Source organism: Polyodon spathula, chromosome 21, assembly GCF_017654505.1.
Source record: "Polyodon spathula isolate WHYD16114869_AA chromosome 21, ASM1765450v1, whole genome shotgun sequence".
Taxonomy (NCBI): Eukaryota; Metazoa; Chordata; class Actinopteri; order Acipenseriformes; family Polyodontidae; genus Polyodon; species Polyodon spathula.
The window spans coordinates 18686537-18705191 of record NC_054554.1 but is presented as its reverse complement, the minus strand read 5'-3'; the positions used below and the strand labels follow the sequence as shown (position 1 = coordinate 18705191).

The 18655-nt window shown below is 39.5% G+C and overlaps 1 protein-coding gene across 3 annotated transcripts in view; it reads left to right on the top strand.

The window, feature by feature from the left end:
• LOC121296477 overlaps positions 1–18655 on the top strand; it is a 66498-nt gene that overhangs the window by 28178 nt on the left and 19665 nt on the right. For 2 of the 3 annotated variants that reach the window (XM_041222089.1, XM_041222091.1), the window contains exons 2-3: positions 9967–10021; positions 10753–10876. In XM_041222089.1, the coding sequence (XP_041078023.1) occupies positions 9967–10021; positions 10753–10876 (179 nt within the window). The remainder of the gene's footprint in view (positions 1–9966; positions 10022–10752; positions 10877–18655) is intronic. The other variant, XM_041222090.1, reaches the window with a different exon arrangement.

The window sequence follows — 18655 nt, the reverse complement described above, 5'->3', positions numbered from 1 at the left end:
GATTCATTCTTTCTCTGTCACAGTATTGCATGACAAACCTATGATATGGTGGGAAAGAAATGCAAAATTCAGTAAGGGGCTGAGATTCCCAATCAATTTGACTCCATTTTCTATCCAGTTTGAAACGTAGCCTGGCAGCTGTAACTCACTTACTGATCAGGAGGAGTAAAGATCAATGGGTGACTTTAACACAAACCTAAGCAATGGATGTTACCAAGCTATTGAGGAGAGCCCTGGGCCCAGCCTGGACTGTCTCTGCCTGGACTCACTGGGCATCTAACCGATAGAGGATGTCCCTAATTACTGTTTTCAAGTGAGGTTAGGAAAGACATTACCAACTCGTGACCAAAGGGTCTCAATCTTTATACTGGAGCCGCAGAACTCTGGGTAATTGCATACATCATAAAAGTAAAATAGAAAGTTAATGTTTTTCTTTTTGTTTTACCCTTGCCATCGTTGCACATGTGTGATAAAGAGCACAAATAATTAAAAACATAATGCATTTACAACATCCCTATCCAGGTGACTGATGCTAAAAGAAATAAGGATTTGCGTTCTCCCCTGAGTAAACCAACCGTGATTTTTGCCATGTTGCTAAATGAATCCACAGTCTTGGCCACTGTAGCATATTAACAATATTCAGATTGAGCAGAGTTTTACTATGTTTTGTCATTTTAAACTCCACCTTTTGTTTTTGTACTTTTCAGCATTCGTGACTTTGTTTGTGTTTTCAAAGTATTGCAGGTACAGGGTTGTGATTTTTTTGGGTGTTCTCTGATAAAGCCAATTTCTACCCCTCAGAACACGATTTTTGAAATGAGGTTTAGTAACCTGACCGATCCCTTCTGTTAATATTCTGTAGCTATTGTAAATCAACCATGTCTATTTAACCAAGATCACTTTTGCAAGTTATTTCCTTTTTTTAGTAAGTGTGTTAAGTTGGAATTATAAGATGTTCTTGCAAGTAACTAGGTCTAACCTTTTTTGTTACGTCTTTATATGTCATAGCACTCCCTGTTCTTGTTTTTAAAGTAATTGAACCTAACAATAATTCTCTGAGTCTTACAGTTTTGCACTACTTTTTGCTCCAGAAGTCTCAAATGTGCAGTTTTAAAGAAACACATGCTATAGCAAACACCCATTTCCATTTTTAAAACAGACATCTGGTGCTACACAAGGTCAAAGAACGTTCTCAATTTGCTTTCCTTGCCTTCCAGGAAGTCTGTTACTGCCGCAGTGATGTAGACAGAGACTCCTTTACTGTTAAACTGATCAGGATTCTAATACAGGACAGCTTTTAATAGGGATAATGGCAAGTTTTTATAAAGCAGATGTGACTGCAACATCCTGCTTAGAAAGCAAGCACATAAACTTGATGTTAGAAACGCTTATCAATGAGGTTTGATTTGCATGGTTCAGTGGGGTGGTCAATTAGCTACAGATAAGAAAAGCTTGCAATGACTTGGACACAAGAAGTAGGTTGTTGTGTTTTATTTATTTATTTTATTCCATCCACTTAGTGTTTTATGTTATGCAGGGGCTTCCTATATTGCACACATTTTACTGTCGAGTTTTGTCATTGATACTAACAGGAAATGGCATCCTCAGTGGGAGATTCATTCTCTCAAATTTATGGCTTGTTGGAAAAAGAGAGACCGATCAAATAACGGTGGCTTAAAATGGCAGAGTCACAATCTGGTAGCATGGTAAAGTACAAGAGGACAGATTCAGAAGTGGCTTTACACAATGTACAATGATTTATAAAAGTAAAAGCAATCTGTTAATGTTACAAACCCAGTAACAAGCCACTTGCTTGTGAGACCTTAACCTCATTGTATCTCTTACTGTAATGCCTGGGGTTTGTTCTTTGCTGTCAAACATGATCATAATGCACCAGACAAAGTAAAATGCGTAAAGATGCTTTGCATAATTTGACGTACCTCATTTTTGTAGTTTGTTTTTATATATAGAGTTTGAATAGTCTCTGCTTCTTACTGACTTTAAAAACAACAAACTCCCCTTGTGCTGGGTCGACCGGACTGGAGGGGCAACCCTATATTCTACATATTCACAAAGTGGGAAGAAATGAAAATAAAATCCACCAAAATTATACCAGATTGCAAATATTTTACTTGTAATATATAAACAGTTGCTTTGTCTGTGGCAGCGAGGGAGTTCAATTTACTGAAAATTCTTACTGTATAAGGTGCAGAATGGAAGTGAGTTCAGTGAAACAATCATTGCTCAAGTCTAATAGGATCTGAAGGACTCCTTTTTTTGCTCTGGAGTCAGCATGGTTTCCACAACTTAACTCTGAAACTCTGGTGCACTGCTGCTCAATGTCTGGCAAACACACCATCATAATGAATTTGAGCAAACTAAAACTCCTGCAATAAGGATTAGACTAGAAGGCCTTCAGTCACACAGGTCTGGAGTACCTCTCCAACTCTGTGTCCCTGCCTGCAAGCTGAGGTCCTCTGACTCAGGCCTGCTTGTTATACCCAAGTAAAAGTGCGCCACACTTGGAGAGCGCTCTTTTAGCTTCATGGCCCTGACACTGGAACTCTCTCCCAGCTTTAGTGCGTGCAGCTCCCACAGTCACTCGCTTCAAATCAACTCTCAAGACCCACTTGTTCTCTTGCTTTGAATGCTCTCTAAGCCTGATATCTGTTACTAGCTGTTGTCTAAATTGCTATATCAGGTTTTTCACTCCATGTTATTCGTATGGTTCTGCTTGACACACACATCCACAATGTTTAGAATTCACATCCTCCCCTCTTATTTAATGTATTATGCCTATATTTAATGTATTTGCATTGTTTTTTACTGTTGTATTTAATGTACTATGTCCTATATTTCACTGTATTTAATGTATTATGCATTGTTCCTCACTATCTTGTAAAGCACTTTGTGTTGGTGGTCCACTATAAAAGGATCTATATAAAATAAGTGATTGATTGATAGTCTTGCCACCACAAAGCACCCTGCAAATAAGTCTTCTGACTATATGCTGCCCTACCGCTGTGAAAAACACTTAGTGAGAAAGAGTGAGACACAATTAAATTACAACGAAAAACACCAAATGAATTGGGCCTTTCTCCATTGAGTATTAATTTCCAAAAAAGAGTATTAAAATACTGCATTAAAATAGAGACCCAAACTCACTCCATCATAAAGTCCTGCACTACCAAGAGCTCAGCCCAGAAGAGAGTCCCCTCAGCCAATTGGTCCTGAAGCTCTCTGAGCAGCACTGACATCAGTCAGCTTCAAGACAGCTGTGCAAAAAACAATTCCAATTAGTGTCAACCAAATTATGAAACACTTCAAACACTCAAATCTGGACCATTCGGATACAGACACGAAAACACAAAACAAGCTCGAGTGGTATCGGACCATAAATACAAATTACACCCTGGTGGAATACCTTGTAACTGTCAGAAACACAAAGCAGAGCCAGATCCTGACCAAATACTGGCTCAGTGACCACAACGTAGCCATTGAAAGACACAGGCAAACCTGGCTGGCAGGGAGAACAGGCTCTGTGGTCACTGCAAGACAGGAGAGGTCAAAAAAGAGATTCACTTCCTAATGCACTATGAAAAATATAAAAACATAAGAGACACTTTCTTCCCCAGATTTGGTGATTGTAGTCCCACAATTCCCCAAAATGCACGAAACCCAAAAACTGTCAAACTTTCTGGGGGAAGACAAACATACAACCATACTGGCTCGTCATACATGGAGACCTGTCATAGCCTGAGGGACAAACCGTTAACATGTCACACTAGAGAGGGAAAAGAGGGAGAGGGAAGGAGGGATTCTGTTTAATATACAGGGAGAGACTGGGGTACTGTTTCATATATATAGAGAGAGAGTTATTCAATATAGAGGAAGGAGGGGAATACTGTTTAGTATAAAAATATGTTTTTAATGTATATATTTTAGTTGGTTGCCATGTATGTGCTTTGGGAACACGGTTATTTTTTTATTGTCGAGAGAGAGAAATAATAAATGACTTGTTCATCCAAGGCAACTCCAGTAGGATTTCTATGTCTGTTTAATCACAGGATTTGATTTAAAGGAATCTGGGCTATGTAGCCCTATGTGAAGGGTGTGTTTGCTTTTGCTTCTCGTTGCTTTCCATTGAATTCCATATCTGGTGATCAAGAGAGTTCATTAGGGAGGGTGAACGGGTGCAGGGCTCAGTTATCTGGATGGTTCTGAAAAGCTAGTTGAATGGTAGGAGCTCCATGGGAACTGTGGTGGTCAGACTTTTTGTATCTCCTAGCAAAATATTTCTCTGAACTTTGCATGCAAGTTTGTTGCAAGACATTATTCAACATAGTACTAAGAATGTAACCGTATATCAGACTTGATAGCAGCCCAATGCATTGTTATTAAACTTGTCATACACAATTTTTTTACAAGTTCATAAGGCTGGCTAAATGTAGCTCATGGTACTTAGACATGTAAAATTTTTTTGCATATACTGTATCTGGAGAACCGATTATTCAGTTGTCACTAAATGTGGTAGTAATGTTATCGAGAGAGTCAGAGTCTGTCTGTCCCTCTGTATGTCACATTAACGTGTTTTGCTTACATCTGGTTTTGCTGTTGCAGTTTTTCTTTCCATTTATTCTGTGGGAAGTAGCTTGCCGTTCACTTCCTGTGTTAAAGGTTTCAGAACCCCATCTGACCCATCCTTTCCATTTTAACTAATGGTGGAAAAAGAAAATTAAGATTCTCAAATATTTTTCTCTAAACTTCAGGACAATATTTAGACAATGCTTTGGCTTTTTGCCATGAAAGCCCTCTTGGGCCTGTATTCTCAGAGGGTGTCCTATTAAGGGTGGTCTCAGGAGATATGGGCTCATTTGTGTCAGGGGGTAAAAAAAATAATCAACAGCAAAACAGATTTACTCTTCAATGTAATTTATTCTTTTAAGAAACAGACCCAACCTGTGGTCTGTCCCGTGAGCTACCTTGCTCCAGGCTGGATAGAACACGAGCACTTGCTGCTGTTTCAACACACATTTGTATTTTAAGTGATCAGCCTTTTATCTCTTATTTAAGCATGACATTCTTTCCATCCCATCATGGTTACAGTTTGTTTTTGTGGACAACAAATTCAGGGTTCTGTGACTTGCCTTCCTGGTTTGGCTGCAGCGGCTTTGTGAAGCTGGACTCTGGGAAGAGAGAGCCAGCATTTTATACAGAGCCCTGTTTGGTGATGCTCCTTTATTATAGCACAGTACCCTGCAGTATACCATGTTAAAAGGCATGTGATGCAAGTAAACAAACTATCTTTGTGTCCCTCAATATATTGTAGCGTGCACGGGGGAAGGCAGCAACAGAGCTGGCAGCTGACGTAATCACACACAGACATACAGTGCCTATAGGAAGTATTCACACCCCTTGGACGTTTTCACAGTTTGTTGTGTTACAACCTAAAATCTTGATGCATTTAAATGGGATTTTTTTCCTTCGATTTACACAACCTACTAAACACTTTCAATGTGTGAAAAAATGGGAGGGGGGGGGGGGGGGGGGGGGGTGAAACGTCAAATCAATTAAAAATAAAACCTGAAAAGTCTTCATTAGATAAATTTTCACCGCCTTTTCTATGACACTCCTAAATAAGCTCAGGAGCAACCAATTGCCTTCAGAATTCACACAGTAAGTTAAATGGAGTCCATCTGTGTGCAATAAAAGTGGTTCACATGATTTCAGATTAAATACACCTGTCTCTGTAAGGTCCCACAGTTGGGTAGTGCATTCAAAGCAAAGATACTACCATGAAGATCAAGGAGCTTTCAAAACAACTCTGGCATAAAGTTGTGGAAAAGCACAGATCAGGGGAGGGGTATAAAAAAGATTTCAAAGGCATTGAATATCCCTTGGAGCACAGTCAAGTCAATCATTAAAAAGTGGAAGGTATACAGCACCCCCCAGAATCTGTTTAGAGCAGGCCCTCCTCCCAAGCTGAGGAGCCGGGTAAGAAGGGCATTGGTCAGAGAAGCCATCAAGAGGCCAATGACAACTCTGAAAGACCTACAGCTTTCCATGGCTGAGATGGAAGAAATTCCTGCTCTACTCTGCTTCATCTCCTCCCTTCTCAACACCTCTGTCTTCTCTTGCCTTTTTCCCGCTGCCTTCTTTCTCTTCTGCCCTCTGTTCTCTCTGGCTCGCTTCTCCCATGCTACTTCTCGGCTCCTGATCACTGCTCGCATCCAGTTCAAGAGTCTTGTACTTGCCTACCGATACCTTGACCAGACTGCATCCAGCTACCTCCAGACCCTCATCCCTCCCTACACCCCCATCTGACCTCTCCATTCTGCCTGCACTAGAAGACTGGCTGTACCTCCTCTATGCTCTCCTGCCTCGAGCGTTGTGCAGTTTGGTTCTTGACAGCAAGCAGCGGGCCAGGTAGACAGGCAGACACCACTCACATGCAACTGTCGAGGAGAGCAGGTACTCTGAGCAGTCAGCTGGTGGAGTGTGTGGGGCTCTTTGTGAGAGTGTCAGGGTCAGGCTGGTGGACTCTGGGGGACCCTTTGTGAGACTGTCAGTGTCAGGCTGGTGCTGGAGTGGTTCTGGAGAGAGCTCTGTGAGGGAGGAGGGAAGGAGAGGGTTAAACTAATTGAATCTCTGGCTACATTACAACTGAATGAAGAATGTTCAGGAGTAGGGGTGACTTTTTTTTGTTGATAATAAAGTGGCCACACCCTCAGTACACCCTATTTCTGGCTGGTTAATGCAGCTTGCTCACTCCCTGCGGACAGTGTTGGTGTTCTTGTGCACTGTTGATTTCATGCTGTTCAGATGTGACAGTCCTCTTCAATCATTGTCATCCCTCTGTCGGTCAGCTGTTGTTTCCGACTGCACTTTTAACCAATGAGAATTTACAGGGACACAATGCTGCAAACCTTTGATTTTCTAGTTTCACTCTGGGATTATTATTATTGTGCTGGATATTGCTGCGGGACCTCAAAGCACAGACACGTGCTTCTAGCTGCTGAACACAGATCAGATGTTGCTGTAAACTGATCTTCGTACACACGGCGTCTGCTAATTTATTTTTTAAATAAAGGGCTTGTGCATGCTTGCATTTTATTTCTTGAAACTTTTTTACACACAATGCGCTGTACCCAAGTAGTCTTTTGAAAACAAATATTTTCTCCAAAACTAAACATGGAAAAAAGTGCCGTTGAACATATTTATTTCCTTCAAACTAGATAAACGAGAGGTTTATCTATTTTTTTTCTTTTTTTCTGAGTGTTCTGATCCTGTTTCATGGACACCTGTAGAATTGTATGCTGTGACCTTTCAGCTCTGGTTTGTGTATTTATTAGAGGCAGTGCTATAGCAGCCTACAATTGATGGAAGTCACTGGTTGGTTGGTTGGTTGGTTGGTTAAGGACCGGAAAGAAGGCCTTGAATGGGGACAATTTTATTCTCAAAGTGAAGAGACCAGGAAAGTGCAAGAGTATCTGAAAGAAAGGCATGAAAACAGAGATTTATTTAACCAAGTTAGAAATACACATTTGATGTCTATATAGTGAATCGTTAGAAATGTATGTTATTGTTTTGCTAGCTGCCAATCACTTTAAAAGCTGCTTTGAGCTAGCAGCTTCAAAGTGTGTGCTGTTCAGACTGTTTGTTTGTATCAGAGTTCAGTGCTGCTGCCACTGGTGGAAAGTTGAGGGGTGATGCAGGCTGGCTGGGTTGTTCATTCCAGGATGAGTCATTGGATCATTTTCATATATTCCACAGATATTATTCAGCCTGCTATCTCTAGTCTTGTTTTCCATGTTGTACATGGTCGGAGGCTCTGTGCAACAGCTGAGAAATAGCAGACAGTACATTCCATACATATCGCCAGTGAGCTAGTGGTGCCTGTCCTTGTGTACCTTCAATAGCACCATAACCATGATTACAGCTACCCTAAGTTTAATTTTATGCTATTCTTCCATTGTGTTAAAAACTAAATTCCCATTAAATAAACCTACCTGGAAAGAATTGAAAAAGATTCATAAAATAAATAATTACATCTACAATTATTTAAACAAAAAAATATAATATGCATACCCAGTGGACAGACACATTGTGCTTGTTAATAATCAGCCTAACAGTTTTATAAGGGAAGTGTCAAGTGTTGGTATCATGTAAAGTGTATTTAACTGTTCGTGGAATAACTTCTTGTGTTACCAAAGTATGTGTAAAAAAAAAAAAAAAAAAAAAAAGTGGCATACATCTACAGACCATCATCCTCCTATATACCTATAATGTAAACATGTGACTTTTGCTTCATGATGTTCATACAAAGTTTCGTCACCAATAGGCAAGTGGTCTTCCAGATTGATGCAAAAATGAAAGTTTGACATAAGTGTGTACTAGATATCTATAGCGAGGGTTAATATCATTAGGACAGCTCTCTGGGTGTTTCTGCTGCCGCAGTTTACACTTGCATTTACCTGGTCACTGTTGCACTATTTCATGTATCTGTTATTTTTAGTCAATGCGCTGGATACATACCCATGCTTTAGTAACATTTACTGTGGTGCTGGTATAGCACAGCACAGTAAGCGTGGAGAAAAGGGCAACTGTGGCAAATCAAAGCACACGCAAGTAAAGCATGGGAAACGCATAGTATACGATGGGCTGGAAATAAATAAAATTAAAAAAATAACTGCCTGGTTTTATTTGAACTTTTAACATTTCCAAGCCTGTTTGTGCTGCCAAAAATTTATGGAAAAAAAGGGAACAAGAAAGAAATCCTGTGATTTAAGTTAATTGTAGATTATTTATTTATTTATTTATTTATTTATTTATTTATTTATTTAAAAAAAAAAATTTGCTTTAAGAAAGCAAATAGCAGTGTTTCTGTTCCAGCTGTTAGCTGCCTGTGGAGATGTAGAGAGCTAGGAAATGGAGGGCTTATTGCTGACTCACTGTCTGTGGCTTCAATCCCTTTAGCTGCAGATTGATCTGAGCCAGTGAACAGTGCAGTCAAAACTCGTTATCGCTGCCACATCATCACCTTCTTTAGCAATCATGTATGACTTGATTTGTCTTTAAAATCTTTAAAGTTAACCCTTTCACCTGCACTAAGTGCAGCACAGAAACCAGAGGACACAGTTGTAAATTAAGTAGCGATAGACCTAAGACAGAGGGTAGGAGACGCTTCTTCACTCAGAGTGAGTGATGGAATGGGATACCTCGTCATGTTGATACTGATCCACTGGGATCCTTTCGGGCCCAGCTTTGAAAAAGTTTTGACAGCAAACAGCTACGAGAAACCGGATGAGCATTGATGGGCTGAATGGCTTCAGGTGTTTTTGATGGTCCTAAGATCCGCTAAATCAACTCATCAGTCTTTGAAAGAGATAATCATTGCTACCCTTACCATATCATTGTATGTGAAGAAATCAGCAATTATGCTATAATCGTGATTCTAGCTGTATAGGTCTACAAGTTTAAGCGGTTAGCAAACTAAATGGCAATCGGGAATTTAGTCACGTGCTCCAATGTGTCATTATGTCAATATTAGAAATAAACAACTCTGGAATTTAATTCAAGGGCTTTTCATTATTTTTACATTGTTCATTTCTAGTTTTGTACTTTTTAACTAAGTTTTTTTTTCCACTTTTCTTAAGACACAAATGTGCTAATGACAATTTGGAGAAAAGGCATTGTGAATTTCCCCCTTTTAGTATTTTTTTAAATTTTTTAAATTTGCATAAAACATACGGCAGTGTTCTGCAGTTAACAGCTTGGCCTCGTGGTCCTCCTTGAACAGTAAGAACTGCTACACAGGACTATTAACTTATGGTTTGCAGTTCAAATGGAAGACTTGCAGTAAGAAGTGTCAGCCTTACTGTTTTAATGTATCTTTGCAGAGGGTGTAACTGTCTGTTAGTCCTGTGTATCAAACCTTAATTAACTGCTGTTTTCTTTGTCTTTCAGGAACGAGAGAGTGAGGCAGAGACTGTGGAGTCAGTGCAGGCTTCTCCAGAGCTGGGTATGTGTAGCTTCAACACTTCTCTCATCCCCTTTTGGTTCACTTTCCTGTATCCTTTGGTAAAGTGGTCTCTTTCTCGGTTTATGATAATGTGACACATATTAGACTGTACCCTTGTATACAATACATGCAAATTGGTCCACTGTCACTAGGTGCAGTTGTTCATGTAGCCAACAGAGGGAAAGAAAAGAAATAAAGTGAAACATGAGCAAAGTTAAATTTTATAGGTAAGAAATAAGCAGAATTTCCAGCAGGCAATCCTGACTTGCAGTAGGAGCCCTGCACAAAGAATCCAGGGAAATGTGAATTTTCACCCCCTTAATCCTGACCTGAACATTCACCGAAGCTCTACCGAGCTGTGTGGTGGTTTTGACCACTGCAATAATTTCACTGGCCTAAGCTGGATTTGAAGCCAAGCCAAGCCTCAAACGCTTGTGTGTAATGCATTCTGTAGCCTCAGTCTTTATTTATAGACAGATGGATGGATGAGTGGATAATTGATTTATTGAAAACAGTTGTTTAAATCACTGTAAGCAGTGTATTCCTGGATCAGGCAGGGAGGAGATTGAAACCACTCTGATACCTAGGGGTCCTATTCTCAAGACTGTTTGTTTTTTAATTAATGTTTTTTTAAAGCCCATTTTGACTAAATAAATCGAGTTTGCAGCTCCGGAAATCTTTTCAGCTGTTTTAGAGAAGGTTTAAATTTGTGTTCCCGTTGTGTTTCTCAGCAGATGGTGATGACCAAGATGACAAAGAAGAATACAAAGTGAACCTGAAGTACAGCCCAGGGAAGATGAGAGCCAGTCAGTACGAGACTATGATGAGCAGCGAGGAGCTGAAGGAGGAGCAGAGGTAGGGCCTCGCCCTCTCGCAGGAGTTCCAGTTAATCCTACTCGTGCATATACTAAATAGATATATACTTTTTTATATTTTATTCTTGGCAGCTTTTGTTTTGACTTGGCAGGATTAATGAAAGTTTGCAATGGCAGAATTACAATGTATCTTTGATAATGAACTATGTAACTGTACAACCCAGTCCAGGTCTTTCCTTTGGGCATCTCCAAACTCTTTCTAGAACACCAAACTCGGTCCACATCCAAAAATTCCTTGCAGTCCATTAACTCAGAGCGAGGCTGCAGACATCACACAGTGTTGCCAGACACATCTCTTATACAACAGCCTCAAAGCACACAGAGCTAGCTGAATCATTGCCAGTCTATTGCCGTCATTTATTAGATGTTTACGTTTTGTAGGAAAATATGACATTATGGTAAAGGTTTTTTATTTCATCCCCCACTCCCCCTCCAAGTTTTATTTAAATGCTAACCTTGGTAAACAACCCCCTCATGGCCAAACAGTGCCTCATAGACAGGTCACTGTCAGGCTTTTCGGTTGCATACGATCGGCAATTTTCTCTCCAGTTTTTTATCAGTGTTGCGTGAATTATGAATCGCCTGTAGTTTTAAAAATAAAAATCCTAATAGATAAAAAACAAAAGCATTCTAAATTGAGTGAATTTGCTAGATGTACCCTTCATTCCTTCATGACAGGAGATGCACTGATGATCAATCAAATGCATGTTTAACATAACCTATAACTTTTATAAAGGAAATGTGAGATTTGTGATATGTTGGAATGTCTAGTAGGTGAGATTTACTGGAATTCTTTTGTTAGCTTTAAAAAACAGCAACTTGTTTAAATGAAAGGACTGTGCAAGGTTATTAAAGTGAGCAATGTGTTTGTGTGCTGGCTTTATGTATGTATTTAGTTATTTTTGTTTTTTGTGTTATTACTGGATTTGCATTACAAGCTGCATTAGTTTATGTTTGTGCTTGATGTAAAGGGTAAATGTGTGTCTACTGTCACCTGGGAATTAATAGATGTTGCACCCTATAAATGCTAAAATTGTGTGTGAGATTTCTAACTGAACAGGCTTGTGTTATAATCTGTGACACACACAAAGGAAACACCAGTTATCATGGGCACTGGAAAGGAATTTTAGATACAAAAGCAATATTTAGGATGTTGAAAAAACCTAACTAGACTGCGTTCATGTATAGAGGACTACGCGTGGAAACCCCTAACAAGCAACAGAGCCGTCGTTCCAGAGTGAGCGGGTGGGGCTAAAACACTGAAGGGTGGAGCTAGAACGCAGGGGATGAGGTTTCACTTGCAGGGGTGGAGCTAGAATGCAGTGGAGTTTAAGGAACAATGTGATGTTCACATATAGATTGTGGCCCTGAAGCTGTAGAAAGCCTTATGTTTCTTTTAACATGGGAGTTGCATCAGTCTCTAAAATAAACTGCTTGGACTCTACCAGCCCAACCTATGGTGACAATTCATTGCATTCCTATGGAGAGATATAAAAACAAGGCAGGCAACAGGGACTGTGCCAGGAAAACCACTGCATACAGACAGAGCTCTTTATTGTGCCCTGCCTTGAGCCCTAATGTCAACTGAACTAAATGTGGAATTATAGAGAATACTATACACTAGAATAGGTTGCTGGATGGATGTTGATTGGGTAAGGTTTCATTTATTTAGATCACTTGCTCACTAAACATATATCCTTGAATAGGTCTTTGACCCATCTTGACAACATATATATATATATATATGAACTCTCTATGATGGCTTTCCCTGCCTTTTATCTTTTTCCAGGGTAGAGTTCACCACCGATTTTACTTCTCTTTTAAACAACCAGGACAGCCACTGTTTTAGAAATCCATTGGTAAGGTATAGCCTCTTTCCCTTTCCTGGGTTCTTTAACGATACAGCCCAACACTTCCGTCTAATGCAACAGTTCACATACATGTATAACTTGGCATGTGGCCATGTAGCCTGTAATCCTAGAGTCACCACTGTGTAGAAGTGTACCCCGTGTGTTTTACTATTTCAAATGAATAGTCATGGAACTGGTGCTAATGGGAGACATAACTAGACAGATCTTCCTCAATGATCGATTTTCATAATGTTTTTTGCGTAGTTTATCATTGTGAATGTTCCAGGTTAAATGCATTCTTTATCGCCCTCGTTTTGTTCAGATAGTACCCTTAAAGTATTGATAACCAAGGGTTTCAAATTGGTTTCCTTCCCTCTTAGCACTAGCAACACTTTTATATGCTGAGGGCCCGATCTTCGAATTCGCAAATTAACTTCGTGCACACTACCATTCCAGCACTGACTACAAACAGGCAACAATGGGAAACGTGAGTAGCATGCAGCGTGTCCGTCGACATGTGGATGTGAATGATGCAAAGCACATCCAGCAACAGCAGCCCCGACATAAGTGAAGATATGCTGAAAGGGTGCACTGGCCTCGGCACACATATGAGGAGCTCAGCAATGAGCAAATCGTGCCCAGTTATCGTCTCGACTCATCTATGCCACATGCTGCATGATGACCTGGCCAGACAAACGTGCGCAGTCATGCCTTGTGTGAGCAATTGGTAGTGTCTATCTGTATGTCTATCCTGGTTTCAAGCAGGTGTACTCAAACTTTTGACTGGTATTGTGTGTGTGTGTGTGTGTGTGTGTGTGTGTGTGTGTGTGTGTGTGTCTAATATATGTACAGCTCTGGAAAAAATTAAGAGACCACTGCAAAATTATCAGTTTCTCTGGTTTTACTATTTATAGGTATGTGTTTGGGTAAAATGAACACTTTTGTTTTATTCTGTAAACTACTGACAACATTTCCCTCAAATTCCAAATAAAAATATTGTCATTTAGAGCATTTATTTGCAGAAAATGACAACTGGTTAAAATAACAAAGATGCAGTGTTGTCAGACCTCGAATAATGCAAAGAAAATAAGTTCAGATTCATTTTTAAACAACACAATACTAATGTTTTAGCTTAGGAAGAGTTCAGAAATCAATATTTGGTGGAATAACCCTGATTTTCAAGCACAGCTTTCATGCGTCTTGGCATGCTCTCCACCAGTCTTTCACATTGATGTTGGGTGACTTTATGCCACTCCTGGTGCAAAAATTCAAGCAACTTGGCTTTGTTTGATGGCTTGTGACCATCCATCTTCCTCTTGATCACATTCCAGAGGTTTTCAATGGGGTTCAGGTCTGGAGATTGGGCTGGCCATGACAGGGTCTTGATCTGGTCGTCCTCCATCAACACCTTGATTGACCTAGCTGTGTGGCATGGAGCATTGACCTGCTGGAAAAAACAATCCTCAGAGTTGGGGAACATTGTCAGAGCAGAAGGAAGCAAGTTTTCTTCCAGGACAACCTTGTACTTGGCTTGATTCATGCGTCCTTCACAAAGACAAATCTGCCTGATTCCAGCCTTGCTGAAGCACCCCCAGATCATCACCGATCCTCCACCACATTTCACAGTGGGTGCGAGACACTGTGGCTTGTAGGCCTCTCCAGGTCTCCATCTAACCATTAGACGACCAGGTGTTGGGCAAAGCTGAAAATTGGACTCATCAGAGAAGATGACCTTACTCCAGTCCTCTAGGGTCTAATCCTTATGGTCTTTTGCAAACCTCAGCCTGGCTCTTCTTTGCTTTACATTGATGAAGGGCTCTTTTCTAGCTTTGCATGACTTCAGCCCTGCCCCTAGGAACTTGTTTTGAACCGTCCTCGCCGTGCACTTCACCCCAGCTGCCGTTTGCCATTCTTTTTGTAGGTCACTTGATGTCATCTTACGGTTGCTGAGTGACATTCGAATGAGTTGGCGGTCATCCCGGTCAGTGGAGAGTCGTTTTCGCCCTCTGCCGGTCTGTAGCTTTGTTGTCCCCAATGTGTGCTGCTTGACCTTGTTCTTATGAACTGCCGTCTTTGAAATTAAGGATGGAAGCAACCCAACGCTCACTGTATCCCTCTGCCAGTAAAGCAAGAATCGAACCCTTCTTTTCCTCACTCAAAACTTTCCTTTTCAACTCTTTGGGCATGGTCAATAGTTATTTTTTTATTCCAATTACTTTTGAGGTACTAGTAGCACTGTTTTGCCATCCAGCTGGTCCTATTGCAAGAGGATAGTGATGACCACAGGAGTGGTTTTTATACTTTTCCTCTTTAAATAAGATTTGGTTCAGGTGATCCCCTAATCAGTACCTCATTCAGTAGAATGAGGTGTGCCTGTGTTGGATTTCAACAGACACTGGACTGGAATGGCTGCTACACATGTAGAGATGCTGATTTAAGAAAAATTTTCAGTGGTCTCTCAATTTTTTCCAGAGCGCTGTGTGTGTGTGTGTGTGTGTGTGTGTGTGTGTGTATATATATATATATATATATATATATATATATATATATATATATATATATATATATATATATATATATTTATATTTGTAAATAAAAACATATTTAAAAAAATTAAAATGCATTGCACAGGCAGAGATTTAACCCTGTACCTCCAGCACAGCGGCTACAGCGACGATCCGCTATACAAGCGTCGCGACCTCTCACGAGTATATCAATATTGTTGCGTTGCGTCACCTACCAGTCCTGACCCCTACCCCATGCATGCCACAGCCTACTAATATGTAGCATTGGCTATATAATTGTATTTATTTTATTATCCTTGTAGTCACATTGAGATTAAAACCTCTTTTACGAGTGAGACCTAGCCAAGCAGGTAGCAGCAAGTCAATCGGGCAACAAGAACAAGTACACAATAAAATACAATTAAGACACAGGTAAATCATATTTAAAACAATTACAACTCTAGGTCACGAAATCATGCAGTTTACTCTTAAATTTCAATAAAGCTATCTGGGTCTGCAGCTTTAGTTTGGACTGGAACTCATTCCAGGACCATGGGGCATAATAAGCAAAGGATCCTTTACCAGCCTCAGTATGCACATTTGGGATGTGAAAATGTGAAAAAGAATGATATCTTAGGTATGGTTACTATGGGAAGTGTAATGGATTTATTCTCTGCTATCCAAAGAGACTCAGGATTCAGGTTTATTATCAGCTCTAGATATTTGAATCAATGTATACAAGGGAAGAGTCTACAAGAGACTGTTGTACAAGGAAGGGTTACATTAGATTTTATACAGAGTTACAAGATAGGGTGTGTGTCTAGTTGGAATATAGCATAAGTTTGTGGTAAGGCCTTTTGTTCATTACATGTGGTTCCAACTGTGCTGGAGCCTACCAGAACCAATTGTCCTGGGCAGTTCTTTCCTGGGGCCAGGTTGTAAATCCTTTGATCTGATGGGGTGTCAACTGTGGTGTAACTTCTCTCCTGGCAATCCTCCGTTATCACAGCACAAGATAGAATCAGAACAGAGACAGTCTCAGAGTTATCAAAGTTGTTTTCCTGGCAATGGGGGATCGCTGTTGTTCACAAGCCGAAAAGGCCAGCTGCAGCTGATGCACTCACTGCTTGCTACAGTCTCAAAGGAACCTTGTGTTCAATTAAATGTATATAGAAATGCAGGGTGCACACGTAACACACAAGATTTAAAGTTCATCAGAATTCAATAATTTTCCTCTTCAGGAAGCTATAAAGTATTCATTTATAAGTATATTCATATAATTTACATTGAATAGCCTTATATACCAGAATATACCAGTGTTTCAACCTTCGTAAAGCCAAAGAAGTCCAGCCTACCAAATTGCAGAATATACAATGAAGAGTATTAAATCTTGTGTTTGTATTGTACCTCTGCTGCATGATATAGCGAGTCCAGTTTACCTACAGTTGATGGTAATGCAAACCTATATAATGCATCACCATAGTCAATTTGCGGCAAAAACATACAAGCAATAAGCCACTTTTTTTTTTTTTGTTTGTTTCCATAACATATATAACATGTTCATATCATAGTGATGTTTATAGCGTATTCCCATGCCCAACAGACGAGTGTGGAAACATGCACTACAGTCCTATTAGCATATGGTAATGCATTGGTAAATAGAAACATGTGATGCAAATGTATTCTAGGTGGATATTCTATATGCACACAGCGCAATTAAATTTGAATTGGGCGAAAGCCCTAATTCATCTGAATATACCAATATCTGCTCGATAATTGCGATGCGCTAGTTCCAATAACTGTGCACCGCTGGCTCAAATAGTCGGGATAACAGTCCACTCTGGAGTTGGGTACAATAGTACAAATGTACAATACGAACCCCAACCCCCTCCCCATCGGCACACATCGGATGGGTGGATCAGTTATGTGTTTTATCACTGTATTGTGTCGTATATATTTACGTTTTTTCATCTTTCCTCACAAATTGCTATTAAAGAACTTAGTCACTATAGTTCACCAATTATGCTATAAACTACAGCAATACATTACTCCAATAGTAATTTGTAATTCTGGCTTAATTTTAATTGATTTAAATCATGAATGTTTACTCTCTGTAAAAGTGCACTTTGTTTCAAACAAAAAAAACACCGTCAATTTAAGAAATAATGATTTTTAACTAGTTTTATTATATAGTACACATGGATAAGCAAAGACAACACAATGGATATTCTAAATCTAATAGCTGTAGGCAACTCTTGATAGGTTAAGAATGATCTATTTACCCTTGTGGAGCTTGAAGAAAGGTTTTAAGAGCAGGAGTGTTTCAAAGTTTTGCAAGTCCAGTTGTAAAAAGAGCAATAACAATAATGCCGTGAATCGTACATTAAAAATTATAATAATCTTCTGTTTTAATATAGTGCCTTCCATAGCGGACCACCATCACAAAGCGCTTTATACGATATGAGACTAGGGTGTGTGAACTATGCATCAGTTGCAGAGTCACTTAAAATAACATCTCACCCGAAAGACAGAGCACAAGGAGGTAAATAACTTGCTCAAGGGCACACAATGAGTCAGTGGCTGATCTGGGGACCTGCTGGTTACAAGCCCATTTCTTTAACGACTGGACTACACAGCCTCATATAAAATCATAACACATTTATTTGAAAGAGTATTGTACATACTAGTATTAGATGTTTACATTCACATATTCATCATATTCAAGGTAGTAGTACATTCCGAAAAATTCATTAAAGGCAACCGCAGGACAAATAATAAATAATAAAAAAAGCCTCTATACGTTTCTTATGGTTTAAAAAAACAAATTAACAGGCATTCAGAGGACTCTAGAAGGACAACATTGATTAAATAAATAAATAAATAAAATACGCACCCCAGCATGAACATTGGTTTGACCCACGGTCTGCACTATTATCAGCGATGTGTATGCAACAGAAGCTGCTGGTAGATTACAAAAATTATTAAACTTGGGCTACATAATTGTTATCGTAGTATGTTTTTAGTCTGTATTGATTAAATTATATTCATTGAAAAAGGCAATAGAGAACCAGATAGGTTTTTTTTTTTTACTGTTTTGGTTTAATGTAATATAGCAGGCTAATGTTCCTATTGAAGAAGGATGCAATTTTTTTTTTCATTAAAAAGTTGTCATTGTTCTTTGTTGAAATTAATGTTCAGCTTTTGTATTTTGTTGTGTACTACTCATTTAATCAAACCAAGTAGTGTAAGAAGCTGCTTGTATCATTCATGACGTTTTCAAATCCAGTAAGCTTATCTGGGTATAAAAAATGACAATGGAGTTGTAGCCAGTGTCATCTTACTTAAAGGCATTCAGCTGAAATTGTAAAGTAATTTAAAGTAGGCTACAAACGTGGCAGTAACCTG